The 14348-nt window shown below is 46.1% G+C and overlaps 1 protein-coding gene across 1 annotated transcript; it reads right to left on the bottom strand.

Moving 5' to 3' along the window:
• Positions 1–1760: 1760 nt before the first annotated feature.
• LOC106568012 (caspase-7) lies at positions 1761–6348 on the bottom strand. Its single transcript, XM_045692162.2, has 3 exons — positions 4815–6348; positions 3311–3474; positions 1761–3213 (listed from the first exon to the last, which is right to left on the bottom strand). Exons 1-3 carry the CDS (start codon positions 5050–5052, stop codon positions 2764–2766), a joined length of 852 nt encoding a protein of 283 aa, XP_045548118.2. The 5' UTR covers positions 5053–6348; the 3' UTR covers positions 1761–2763.
• Positions 6349–14348: the final 8000 nt, after the last annotated feature.

Raw genomic sequence — 14348 nt, 5'->3', positions numbered from 1 at the left:
TGACTGAGTGGCCAAGTATGACTTGGCACATCAAGTCACCAAGTTTGCTGGCGATAACGGTGGTAGGCCTGATCACCGACAATGATGAGACACCCTATAGGGAGGAGATCAGAGACCTGGCAGTGTGGTGCCCAGACAACAATCTCTCCCTCAACGTGAGCAAGACATAGGAGATGATCGTGGACTACAGCAAAAGGAGGGCCGAACATGTCCTCATTAACATTGACGGGGCTGTAGTGGAGCAGGTAGAGTTTCAAGTTCCTTGGAGTACACATCACCAACAAACAATCATGGTCCAAACACACCAAGACAGTCGTGAAGAGGGCACGACCGCGCCTTTTCCCCCTCAGGAGACTGAAAAGATTTGACATGGGTCCCCAGATCCTTAAGTTCTACAGCTGTACCATCGAGAGCATCCTGACCGGTTGCATCACTGCCTGGAATGGAATCTGACCGTAAGGCGCTACAGAGGGTACTGCGTTCAGCCCAGTACATCACTGGGGCCAAGCTTCCTGACATCCAGGACCTATATACTAGGCGTTGTCAGAGGAAGGCCCAAAACATTGTCAAAGACTCCAGTCACCCAAGTAATGCTGTTCTCTCTGCTACCGCATGGCAAGCGGTACCGGAGCGCCAAGTCTATGTCCCAAAAGGGTCCTTAACAGCTTCTACCACCAAGCCATAAGACGGCTGAACAATTAATCAAATGGCCACCCTGACTATTTACATTGACACCTCCACCCCCTTTGTTTTTACACTGCTGCTACTCACTGTTTATTTTATATGCATAGTCACTTTACCCCTACCTAAATGTACAAATTACCTCAACTAACCTGTACCCCCGCACATTGACTCGGTACCGGTACCCCCCTGTATATAGCCTCGTTATTGTTATTTTTTTATTGTTATATATTTATATTTTTTTTAACTTTAGTTTATTTAGTAAATATTTTCTTAACCAACAATGCAGTTCAAGAAATTAAGGGCTTGTAAGGTCTACACCATTTGTTTTTGGCGCATGTGACAAGTAACATTTGATTTGATTTTGATATCTGTTCAAGAACAAGTTTCCTCAACTCAACCTTTATTACTACAATAAAGTGCACAGTCACTGATCTAATCGTCTTACAATCGGAGCAAGGCTGAATTTGGGTATTTGGAACGCAGACGTCGTGTGTGTGTGTCTGTACCAGCCCTGGGTAATCTCTGAGCAGGTATTCTAGAGGTTAAAAGCCAGTAACTGAATGGTTGCTGGCTCGAATACCCGACCAGGTATAAAATATGTTGATGTGCCCTTGAGCAAGGCACTTAACCCTAATTGCTCCTGTCAGTCCTGGATAAGAGCGTCGGCTCAATGGGTAAAATGTAAATGCATAGGTGTATGGTATCAGTTGCTCTACTAAATTTAATCAGCTGGTTGAAGGAACTCCCAGGTTAATGATTAAACATGTAACTCTTATGTTCATGACCTCAGAGTTCCTCAGCAGAGAGTCCGTCTTACTGTAAATGAGTCTTGAGAGTGAAAAGTGATAGTGCTGAGAAGTACATTTGTATCAGTAATGGATCAGATGTTGTGTGTGGAAGGCGTTTATGAGGTGGTTTATCAGTGTGCTTTGTTTGTGGTAGGTAATTATGTGCCAGAGTGTATCAGGTGACAGGCGTTCATGTTATGTGTTCTTCTTTCCCTGTCTTGTCTGTCTGGGGAAAGGCCTATAGTCCTTCTCACAGCTCAGTATGTGGGTTCAAAGAGTAAAGACGCATTCCAGCAATCTTTCTACTTTTCCTGTTGGAAAAACAATATGCCACGTATACAGTAATATACACACACTTAAGGGTAAAGAATAACACGTTTTTAGCAAGAACAAAAAATTACACAAGTTCAAACTTCTTGGAGTCAGCCATTCAAGGAGTTGGTCTGATGGACTCCCCCATGCTTCCGGGAACAATAGTTGAGAAATAGAGAACCCCACTTGTGCCATGTCATGAGGATACCTGGGCCACTTATTGAGATGTTTTGTTAAGTAAATGAGGTGAAAAGGAGACTGTAGCGTGACTTTAATCTTTTAGTCTACCTGGACTGGTGTTCCTCCTACAGCAGAGGTACTCAAATCTGAGCCTGCTGGTGCACTGGTCTGGCGTAAAGCTGTGTCTTCTTCAACTTACTCTCCATCTCACTGTATCAGTCAGAATGCTACAACTTAGGAATACAGTCATGTATTGTCTCAGTTAAAATACTGAAAACACCTTGAACATTATATTTATCAAAGCAATGAATGAAAACAATATATTGTCACACGCAAGTCGTTTTTAACATACTCAACATTGAGCATGTGTGTTCAACTTACATTTAGTGGTTTCAAATAAAAGCATAGAAGCAGAAGCTTAGGCATAGATTGCCATTTTGATTAAAGAAATAGACTCAAATAACATAGTATACCGTTCATTATCTAGAATATTTTAAGATGCATCAGTTGTCTGTAAAGGAAGACGCCATGATCATCTACTCTGTGGTGAAACTATCAACTCCTCCAGATCTGATCCTTTATCCGCATATCTGATCTTCACAATGTCCTGTTTCTATTATGCACACGAACATGCACACAAGTAACAGAGTGGAAATTCTGTCCCAACCTTGGCACAAACTCACAACCCTCTGGCTAACAACACATCGAAAGTCATCCATACTAATGTAGCTGACAGAGCAAGTCTACCCTGTCAATCTGTGAGCGACAAGTGTCTTTAGATCTCACAAAGGCTTCGGGTTTAGCTTATAGATGGTTTGCGAGGTCTGTTGTACTCTGGGTTGACCAATGTCGTTGCAGAAAGCCCATTGGCCCCGCCCTCCTTCCCGGGCTCGGCGAATGGGAACACCTCTCTGGTCAGTCGCGATACGAAGCAAGGCATTTCCTTCTTCCCCCCCAGCAGACGACCTTTGGCCTGGAAGCCAAAGGCTACACGGTGGGAGAGGCGTGTCAGGAGGCGTGTCAGCTCCAAGGCTCTGCCCCCTTCCTCCTCCAATAGGATGCAGAGTGTCTGGAGGAAGACAGCCCCCAGAGGGTGCATGAAGGCCCCGTAACCTGGCGTGGTGGCGTACATCACCGCTGTATCCATGGGGATGGACAGGTACTGAGACAGAGTGTCCTCAGTGACATCACTTCCTGCTGAATCCGTCTCCACTGTCACCCCATCATCCAGCTCACCCCCACGACACGCCTAGGGAGAGAGGGAGAGATGATTACTAATGATGATTGTTATATCACTGACTGATTTTTTTGTTGTGGATGTGGTGATTGATGATAATGGTACTGACCTGGATAAAGAACAGTTTGGTCTTTCCCTCCATGTGTGAGTTGTTGAAGCAGGAGAAGATGTGGGACAGTCTAACCGGTCTTCCATCCGCCCCGAACACACAGCCCTCCTCCCCGTGAGACGACAGCACTGCCAGGAAACACTCCTTCACTGGCCGCTCACTCTCTGCAATCAATCAATGCATCAATCAATTAATGAAATTGCATTAATTTATAAATGTTTTGTCAGAAAGTGCTTTACTGGCCTAGACCCAGTAAGAGCTAATAGCAGCACAGTGGCAAGGAAACAGTCCCTAAAAGGAAGAAACCTTTAGAAGAACCAGACTATGGGTCGGCCCATCCCTCCCTGACTGTACTGGTTAGAAGAAAAAACATTAATAGAACATTATCTCCCCTGTTGGGTCATGTGATGATTGTGGTATGTGATTCCTCAGAACAGTTTGCTTTAGTGAAAGATTAGCTTATCCATCTGTCATCATGTCTGCAGGGCACAGCACGGTGTGTGCATATGTCCGCAGGTATTTGCACAGTAGTTATTAAACAGGTGTGTATAGGACTGTGGCATCCTTTATTACTAGGACATTCTGTCTCGTGAGTGTGTGTGTTTGTGTGTGTCATCATTTCATTCTGTCTGCACGCCATACATACAGTATTTCAAATCTCCTATGATTTCTACTGTAAGTAACTGTAAATAACAATGAATGGCAAAGAATCTTTCCTCTGCCTCCCCCCTGAAGGGGACGAGACAGGTTAAAGAAGGATTTTTAAGCCTTGAGACAATTGAGACATGGATTGTGTGTGTGCCATTCAGAGGGTGAATGGGCAAGACAAGAGATACAATCTGTTAGGAAGGTGTCCTTAATGTTTTGTTTTGTACACTCTGTTTATGTGCGTGTATACACTGAGTGTACCAAACATTAAGAACACCTTCCTAATATTGAGGTGTACTCCCCCTTTTGCCCTCAGAAGAGCATCAATTTGTCGGGGAATGGACTCCACAGGGATGCTGGCCCATGTAGACTCCAATTCTTCCCACAGTTTTGTCAAGGTGGGGTAAAGCACCTACTACCATACCCTGTTCAAAAGCACGTAAATCTTTTGTCTTGCCCATTCACCGTCTGAATGGTACATATATACAATCCATGTTTCAGGGCTTAAAATTCCTTCCTAACCTGTCTCCCGTTCATCTACAATGATTTAAGTTGATTTAACTAGGGACATCAATAAGGGATCATAGCTTTCACCTGGATTCACCTGGTCAGTCTATGTCATGGAAAGAGCAGGTGTCCTTAATGTTTTGTACACTCAGTGTAGGTTTTCAATTGTTTTGTATTCAGGGCTGCAGTGGACTCTGTGACCGTCCCCTAATTGCTAACATTATGTAAGAACTCTGATACGTTTGATAAAATGGATAAAACCAGGATATAAAGTATTTATTATTGTTTTAGAGCTGATGTAGAGCAGGGGTGTGTGCGTTTAAGGTATGTGTGTGTCTGTGTGTGTTACCTGTCTTGAAGAGTGTGTACATCTCATGAGAGGTGAGGTCAGTGTGTATGTCCACTCTGTATCCCAGTCTGGTCAGGGTACGGTGGAGTCTTTTGGCATCTTTCTCTGCCCCCGGCCTCCTGCACAGTGGTACACCGTGGTCAAAGTTCGACATTGTGACCAGGACAGCGCGGTTACACTCCTCATCGCCAGCCTTTGTCCGTCTCCACAGCGGCATTTCCAAAAATATAGAGACCATTGGCCCAGTTGGTCGCTGCAGTCTGGTTCCTCTCAAGGTTTCTACCAATCCCTTTGGAGTATCTACCTATCCCTTGCTTCTGTCGTCTCTGCTTGCTCTCTGGGGGTTTAGGTCGGATTCACTGTCTCAGACAAATGTACTAGTATATTGTGCACAAAGTCCAATGTGATAGAAAGAGTGTAGATCAGAGTGCCGAATGGAGTGACTTCTCTCTTGGGGTAAGGTTCAACAGGTAAAAGCCACCTGAATACACCACCAGCAGGTAACACCCACCTGAATACACCACCAGCAGGTAACACCCACCTGAATACACCACCAGCAGGTAACACCCACCTGAATACACCACCAGCAGGTAACACCCACCTGAATACACCACCAGCAGGTAACACCCACCTGAATACACCACCAGCAGGTAAATATCCACCTGAATACACCACCAGCAGGTACATATCCACCTGAATACACCACCAGCAGGTAAATATCCACCTGAATACACCACCAGCAGGTAAAAGCCACCTGAATACACCACCAGCAGGTAAATATCCACCTGAATACACCACCAGCAGGTAAATATCCACCTGAATACACCACCAGCAGGTAAATATCCACCTGAATACACCACCAGCAGGTAAATATCCACCTGAATACACCACCAGCAGGTAAATATCCACCTGAATACACCACCAGCAGGTAAAAGCCACCTGAATACACCACCAGCAGGTAAATATCCACCTGAATACACCACCAGCAGGTAAATATCCACCTGAATACACCACCAGCAGGTAAAAGCCACCTGAATACACCACCAGCAGGTAAATATCCACCTGAATACACCACCAGCAGGTAAATATCCACCTGAATACACCACCAGCAGGTAAATATCCACCTGAATACACCACCAGCAGGTAAAAGCCACCTGAATACACCACCAGCAGGTAAATATCCACCTGAATACACCACCAGCAGGTAAAAGCCACCTGAATACACCACCAGCAGGTAAATATCCACCTGAATACACCACCAGCAGGTAAAAGCCACCTGAATACACCACCAGCAGGTAAAAGCCACCTGAATACACCACCAGCAGGTAAATATCCACCTGAATACACCACCAGCAGGTAAAAGCCACCTGAATACACCACCAGCAGGTAAAAGCCACCTGAATACACCACCAGCAGGTAAAAGCCACCTGAATACACCACCAGCAGGTAAATATCCACCTAAGCTGTGTCTCAGCTTCTTCAGAATGTCAGTGTAAGGTCTGTCTGTTTATGAGTCAGGTTCAGGTGTGTATGTATTTATCCTGCAGCTGAGCACTGTTCCAACTTGCAGACAAATGGGCTACCGCCAATAGCCCTGCCCTTTACACTAACACACCTGGAAGGCCAGAAGCGGAATGTCAGTATCACATCCTGTTGCGTCACAGTATTACCTAACTCTGTTCTTCCCTCATTTCCTCCTCCATTCATCTACTATGTTCTTTTCTGTCTGCTGGGAAAGCCATCTCAGTGAAACCCGTTTTAGCTCATCTCTGGACTTATTTCACAACCTATACTATAGCAATGAATAACCAGCTCAAGTGGTTCTGAGTAATCACATTACTCAGGGATTGCCAATTTCAGAAAATTTAACCAGCTATATTCACCTACATAACCAGAAAGAACAGACTACTGGAATGTTTTGCTTTTTAGTTGTTGTTAGGGATGGTCGTGAGTACACGAGTAATCAATTCAAGGTTTGTATTTGATTAATAATAATCAAATGCAAGCACTTGAAATGTTCATTGAACAAAAATGTAAGCACAACATGTAAAGTGTTGGTCCCATGTTTCATGAGCTGAAATAAAATATCCCAGAAAGCTTATTTATCTCAAATCTTGTGCACACATTTTTTTACATCCCTATTAGTGAGCATTTCTCATTTGCCAAGATAATCCATCCACCTGACAGGTGTGGCATATCAATAAGCTGATTAAACAGCATGATCATTACACAGGTGCACCTTATGCTGGTGACAATAAAAGGTCACTCTAAAATGTGCAGTCTTGTCACACAACACAATGCCAAGTTTTGAGGGAGTGTGCAATTGGCATGCTGACTGCAGGCATGTCCACCAGCACTGTTGCAAGATAATTGAATCTTAATGTCTCTAAAATAATCCACATCCAACATCCTTTTAGAGAATTTGGCACTACGGCCAAACGGCCTCACAACTGCAGACCACATATAACCATGCCAGCCCAGGACCTCCACATCCGGCTTCTTCACCTGCGGGATTGTCTGAGACTGTGGGTTTGCACAAGCGAAGAATTTCTGCACAAACTGTCAGAAACTGTTACAGGGAAAATCATCTGCGTGCTCGTTGTCCTCACCATGTTCTTGACCTGACTGCAGTTTGCGTCGTAACTGACTTCAGCGGGCAAATGCTCACCTTAAATGGCCACTGGCACTCTGGAGAATTGTGCTCTTCGCAGATGAATCCTGGTTTCAACTGTACCGGGTAGATGGCAGACAGCGTGTATGGAGTTGTGTGGGCGAGCGGTTTGCTGATGTCAACGTTGTGAACAGAGTATCCCATGGTGGCGGCGGAGTTATGGTATGAGCAGGCATAAGCTATGGACAACGAACAGAATTGTATTTTATCGATGGTAATTTGAATGCACAGAGATACCGTGATGCACATTGTCGTGCCATTGTCGTGTAATTTGAATGCACAGAGATCTTGAGGCACATTGTCGTGCCATTCATCCACAGCCATCACCTCATGTTTCAGCATGATAATGCACGGCCTCATGTTGCAAGGATCTGCACACAATTCCTGGAAGCTGAAAATCTCCCAGTTCTTCCATGTCCTGCATACTCACCAGACATGCCACCCATTAAGCATGTTTGTGGTGCTCTGGATCTGGATCTACGTTTTCCAGTTCCCGCCAATATCCAGCAACTTCACACAGCCATTGAAGAAGGGTGGGACAACATTCCACAGGCCACAATCAACAGCCTGATCAACTCTATGCATAGGAGATGTGTCATGCTGCATGAGCAAATGGTGGTCACACGAGATACTGACTGGTTTTCTGATTCACACCCCTACTTTAAAAAAGGTATCTCCATCAAATGTATTTATAAAGCCCTTCTTAGATCAGCTGATGTCACAAAGTGCTGTACAGAAACCCAGCCTAAAACCCCAAACAGCAAGCAATGCAGGTGTAGAAGCACGGTGGCTAGGAAAAACTCCCTAGAAGGGCCAGAACCTAGGAAGAAACCTATGAGGGGTGGCCAGTCCTCTTCTGGCTGTGCCGGGTGGAGATTATAACAGACCATGGCCAAAAGGTTCAAATGTTCAGAGATGACCAGCAGGGTCAGATAATAATAATCACAGTGTTTGTAGAGGGTGCAACAGGTCAATACCTGTCAGTTGGCTTTCATAGCCGATCATTCAGAGTATCTCTACCACACCTGCTGTCTCTAGAGAGTTGAAAACAGCAGGTCTGGGACAAGGTAGCACATCCGGTGAACAGGTCAGGGTTCCATAGCCACAGTCAGAACAGTTGAAACTGGAGCAGCAGCACGACCAGGTGGACTGGGGACAGCAAGGAGTCATCAGCCGTCCTTGGCCAGCTCTCCTGCTATCTCTCTCAGAATGACCTTCTTGATCCTAATCAGTCAGGTTTCAAGACTGGGCATTCAACTGAGACTGCTCTTCTCTGTGTCACGGAGGCTCTCCGCATTGCTAAAGCTAACTCTCTCTCCTCTGCTCTCATCCTTCTAGACCTATCTGCTGCCTTTGATACTGTGAACCATCAGATCCTCCTCCCCACCCTCTCCGAGTTGGGCATCTCCGGCGCGGCCCACGCTTGGATTGCATCCTACCTGACAGGTCGCTCCTACCAGGTGGCGTGGCGAGAATCTGTCTCCGCACCACGCGCTCTCACCACTGGTGTCCCCCAGGGCTCTGTTCCAGGCCCTCTCCTATTCTCGCTATACACCAAGTCACTTGGCTCTGTCATATCCTCACATGGTCTCTCCTATCATTGCTATGCAGACGACACACAATTAATCTTCTCCTTTCCCCCTTCTGATAACCAGGCGGCGAATCGCATCTCTGCATGTCTGGCAGACATATCAGTGTGGATGACGGATCACCACCTCAAGCTGAACCTCGGCAAGACGGAGCTGCTCTTCCTCCCGGGGAAGGACTGCCCGTTCCATGATCTCGCCATCACGGTTGACAACTCCCTTGTGTCCTCCTCCCAGAGTGCTAAGAACCTTGGCGTGATCCTGGACAACACCCTGTCGTTCTCCACTAACATCAAGGCGGTGACCCGATCCTGTAGGTTCATGCTATACAACATTCGCAGAGTACGACCCTGCCTCACACAGGAAGCGGCGCAGGTCCTAATCCAGGCACTTGTCATCTCCCGTCTGGATTACTGCAACTCGCTGTTGGCTGGGCTCCCTGCCTGTGCCACTAAACCCCTACAACTCATCCAGAACGCCGCAGCCCGTCTGGTGTTCAACCTTCCCAAGTTCTCTCACGTCACCCCGCTCCTCCGCTCTCTCCACTGGCTTCCAGTTGAAGCTCGCATCCGCTACAAGACCATGGTGCTTGCCTACGGAGCTGTGAGGGGAACGGCACCTCCATACCTTCAGGCTCTGATCAGGCCCTACACCCAAACAAGGGCACTGCGTTCATCCACCTCTGGCCTGCTGGCCCCCCTACCTCTGAGGAAGCACGGTTCCCGCTCAGCCCAGTCCAAACTGTTCGCTGCTCTGGCACCCCAATGGTGGAACAAGCTTCCTCACGACGCCAGGACAGCGGAGTCAATCACCACTTTCCGGAGACACCTGAAACCCCACCTCTTTAAGGAATACCTGGGATAGGATAAAGTAATCCTTCTAACCCCCCCCCCCCCTTAAAAGATTTAGATGCACTATTGTAAAGTGGTTGTTCCACTGGATATCATAAGGTGAATGCACCAATTTGTAAGTCGCTCTGGATAAGAGCGTCTGCTAAATGACTTAAATGTAAAATGTAAATCAGGCCAGGTAGTCCCGAGGCATGGTCATAGGGCTCAGGTCCTCTGAGAGAGAGAGAGAAAAAAAGAGAGGAAAAGAGAGAGAGAGAAAGACAGGACAAATACTCCAGATATAACAGACTGACCCTAGCCCCCGACACATAAACTACTACAGGATTAATACTGGAGGCTGAGACAGGAGGGTCGGGAGACACTGTGGACCCGTCCGACAATACCCCCGGACAGGGCACAACAGGCAGGCTCCGAGACAGGATTGTGTCGAGGCACAGATCTCGGTAATGGTACCGAAACTTTTCTGCAGCATTGAAGGTCCCCAAGAACACATTCGTAAATGCAAGAAGTTTCTGAATGTCCTTGAGGGGCCCAGCCAGAGCCCGGACTTGAACCCGATCGAACATCTCTGGAGAGACCTAAAAATAGCTGTCCAGCGATGCTCCCAAGGGTGTTGAGACACAGACTGTGTGGATATTGGTCTATCTGCTATGCTTGTACTGAAGTTTCAGTTGTCACATCTCTTTCTATGACACATCCAAACCAGTAGGGGGAACGAGAGACATTCGGGCCGTGAGATACTGCTTATGTCATCCACATGCGGCAGCAGAAACGTGGAAAGCCAATAAGGGAAATCTTTTACACTGGCCTGGGTTGAACCGGGCAATGGCTGTCACATCATCGGGAGCGAAAGTGAGGAGGGAGGAGCGCCAGCGCAAAACAGGCGAGGTTAATCGAACCCCCTCATTCATGCAAAATAGTTTTTTGTTAAATAAATTGGGTTACTTTCTTTTCAGTTACAATACAACATGAATTATGTTAAGAACTGTTTAGAAGAGTTTGTGAGTGTTTTTCGAATGAAACCGAATGAACCCTAGCAACATGATTTGAGGAAGGAGGGTTGAAGGAAGTCGTTAAGATGGCGGACAAGGAAAAAAGGAAGAAAGTAGAACACATTATGAATAAATATGGAGTGAGGGATTACAACAGCCTTCTGGAAAGATCTGGTGAAGGAGAAGATGGCGGATAAGGGAAAAAGGAGAAAAGTGGAATATGTTTTAGGGGGCAGTATTTTCACGGCCGGATAAAAAACGTACCCGATTTAATCTGATTATTACTCCTGCCCAGAAACTAGAATATGCATATAATTAGTAGCTTTGGATAGAAAACACTCCAAAGTTTCTAAAACTGTTTGAATGGTGTCTGTGAGTATAACAGAACTCAAATGGCAGGCCAAAACCTGAGAAGATTCTGTACAGGAAGTACCCTGTCTGACCATTTCATGGCCTTCTTTGTCATCTCTATCCAAAACAAAGGATCTCTGCTGTAACGTGACATTTTCTAAGGCTCCCATAGGCTCTCAGAAGGCGCCAGAACGTTGAATGATGACTTTGCAGCCCATGGCTGAAAAACAGTAGCGCATTTGGTAAGTGGTCGATCTGAGAACAATGAGACGGGCGTGCGCATGCACGTGAAGAGTCCATTTTAGATTTTGAGTCTTTGAACGGAAAGGACGTCTCCCGGTCGGAATATTATCGCTTTTTTTACGAGAAAAATCGCATAAAAATTGATTTCAAACAGCGTTTGACATGCTTCGAAGTACGGTAATGGAATATTTTGAAATGTTTTGTCACGATACGCGTCACCCTTCGTTACCCTTCGGATAGTGTCTTGAACGCACAAACAAAACGCCGCTATTTGGATATAACTATGGATTATTTGGAACCAAACCAACATTTGTTGTTGAAGTAGAAGTCCTGGGAGTGCATTCTGACAAAGAACAGCAAAGGTAATCCAATTTTTCTTATAGTAAATCTGAGTTTGGTAAGTACCAAACTTGGTGGGTGTCAAAATAGCTAGCCTGTGATGGCGAGCTATCTACTCAGAATATTGCAAAATGTGCTTTCACCGGAGAGCTATTTTAAAATCAGACACCGCGATTGCATAAAGGAGTTCTGTATCTATAATTCTTAAAATAATTGTTATGTTTTTGTGAACGTTTATCGTGAGTAATTTAGTAAATTCACCGGAAGTGTTCGGTGGGAATGCTAGTTCTGAACGTCACATCCTAATGTAAAAAGCTGTTTTTTTATATAAATATGAACTTGATTGAACAAAACATGCATGTATTGTATAACATAATGTCCTAGGAGTGTCATCTGATGAAGATCATCAAAGGTTAGTGCTGCATTTAGCTGTGGTTTTGGTTTTTGTGACATTATATGCTAGCTTGAAAAATGGGTGTGTGATTATTTCTGGCTGGGTACTCTCCTGACATAATCTAATGTTTTGCTTTCGTTGTAAAGCCTTTTTGAAATCGGACAGTGTGGTTAGATAAAGGAGAGTCTTGTCTTTAAAATGCTGTAAAATAGTCATATGTTTGAAAAATTGAAGTTTTCGGATTTTCGAGGAGTTTGTATTTCGCGCCACGCCTTATCATTGGATATTGGAGCGGTGTTCCGCTAGCGGAACGTCTAGATGTAAGAGGTTAATGGAATATGGAATGGAGGATCGCACAGAACTATTAGAAGAGCTCGAGGAAAGGGAATGTGATGAGAGTGAGGGTGAATTAATTGTGGTGACAGGTGCAGTGATGACTGCTGAGAAGGAGCTGAGTGTAAAGGGAAGCGGTTTGGTGAGGAGGGTTGGTATCAAGTGCAAAAAGGGGGATTCTTGCTCTAGTAGCTGAGAGATGGAACATGACGAGAGCATAGATGTAGTACCTGCGGTGAGGACTGCCGAGTTCAGGCCTCGTCCTGTGGATGAAAAGGATGCTTCTGGTCCAGTGGGAGTGAGGTTTGTGGGGAGAATGGATCCTTGTATTTTGGCTGATCCATATGTGGTGTCAGTTTGGGTGGAGAAGAGGTTGGGTCTGTTGAGTTGGTGAGAGTAACTCGGAGGGGATTAGTGATGATCTATTGTGTTTCTTCAGTCCAGAGGGAGCCGGCACTCTGGATCATGCAATTAGGGACAAGAAATGGGACTTGATTTGCTCTCCGGAGCAGGGCGTCGTTGAAAGGGGTGATAACGGGGTGCATTAAGTGTTGAAGATGATCAGTTGAAATTGAAGATTCACGAGGAGAAGACATTGTCTGTCCTGTTGGGTTTTGATGTAGAATCTTTGCCCGACAAGGTCAAGTTAGGATTACTTTATCCTATCCCAGGTATTCCTTAAAGAGGTGGGGTTTCAGGTGTCTCCAGAAGGTGGTGATTGACTCCGCTGTCCTGGTGTCGTGAGGGAGCTTGTTCCACCATTGGGGTGCCAGAGCAGCGAACAGTTTTGACTGGGCTGAGTGGGAACTGTGCTTCCGCAGAGGTAGGGGGGCCAGCAGGCCAGAGGTGGATGAACGCAGTGCCCTTCTTTGGGTGTAGGGACTGATCAGAGCCTGAAGGTACGGAGGTGCCGTTCCCCTCACAGCTCCATAGGCAAGCACCATGGTCTTGTAGCAGATGCGAGCTTCAACTGGAAGCCAGTGGAGTGTGCGGAGGAGCGGGGTGATGTGAGAGATCTTGGGAAGGTTGAACACCAGACGGACTGCGGCGTTCTGGATGAGTTGTAGGGGTTTAATGGCACAGGCAGGGAGCCCCGCCAACAGGGAGTTGCAGTAATCCAGACGGGAGATGACAAGTGCCTGGATTAGGACCTGCGCCGCTTCCTGTGTAAGGCAGGGTCGTACTCTGCGAATGTTGTATAGCATGAACCTACAGGATCGGGTCACCGCCTTGATGTTAGTGGAGAATGACAGGGTGTTGTCCAGGGTCACGCCGAGGCTCTTAGCACTCTGGGAGGAGGACACAATGGAGTTGTCCACCGTGATGGCGAGATCATGGAAAGGGCAGTCCTTCCCCGGGAGGAAGAGCAGCTCCGTCTTGCCGAGGTTCAGCTTGAGGTGGTGATCCGTCATCCACACTGATATGTCTGCCAGACATGCAGAGATGCGATTCGCCACCTGGTTATCAGAAGGGGGAAAGGAGAAGATTAATTAAGACAACGTTGACAAACCAAATGGGAAATCAGATCAATTTGGGCCATGTGCTCAAGGTTTGGGTCAATATCATCAAAAATGTAATTTGGTAATTGGATATAGGTCAAATAGATTAGGATCAGTTTCACTCTCAGGATCAGTTTACCCTCTCCATTCACCAGGGCATGCTGAGAATAGTGTCAACATTCAAAATTTGAATGGCAATGCTTCATTGATTCCCATTAGTCCTAGTACTCAAAGTTTAAAACCCCTCAGTTTAGCACACATCGACACTGGCAGAA

Source organism: Salmo salar, chromosome 01 (assembly GCF_965601325.2).
Source record: "Salmo salar chromosome 01, fSalSal1, whole genome shotgun sequence".
NCBI classification, from domain to species: Eukaryota; Metazoa; Chordata; class Actinopteri; order Salmoniformes; family Salmonidae; genus Salmo; species Salmo salar.
Note: the sequence above shows the minus strand (reverse complement) of the source record. Positions and strands in the feature narration are given on the sequence as shown.

Bases quoted from the DNA above. Each gene is read 5' to 3' on its own strand.
- LOC106568012 (XM_045692162.2), bottom strand. From the start codon at position 5,052: ATGGTCTCTATATTTTTGGAAATGCCGCTGTGGAGACGGACAAAGGCT. The intron at 3,475-4,814 runs GTAACACACACA...GATTGATTGCAG, and splicing joins GTACACACTCTTCAAGACAG to AGAGTGAGCGGCCAGTGAAG. The intron at 3,214-3,310 runs GTCAGTACCATT...CTCTCTCCCTAG, and splicing joins CCAAACTGTTCTTTATCCAG to GCGTGTCGTGGGGGTGAGCT.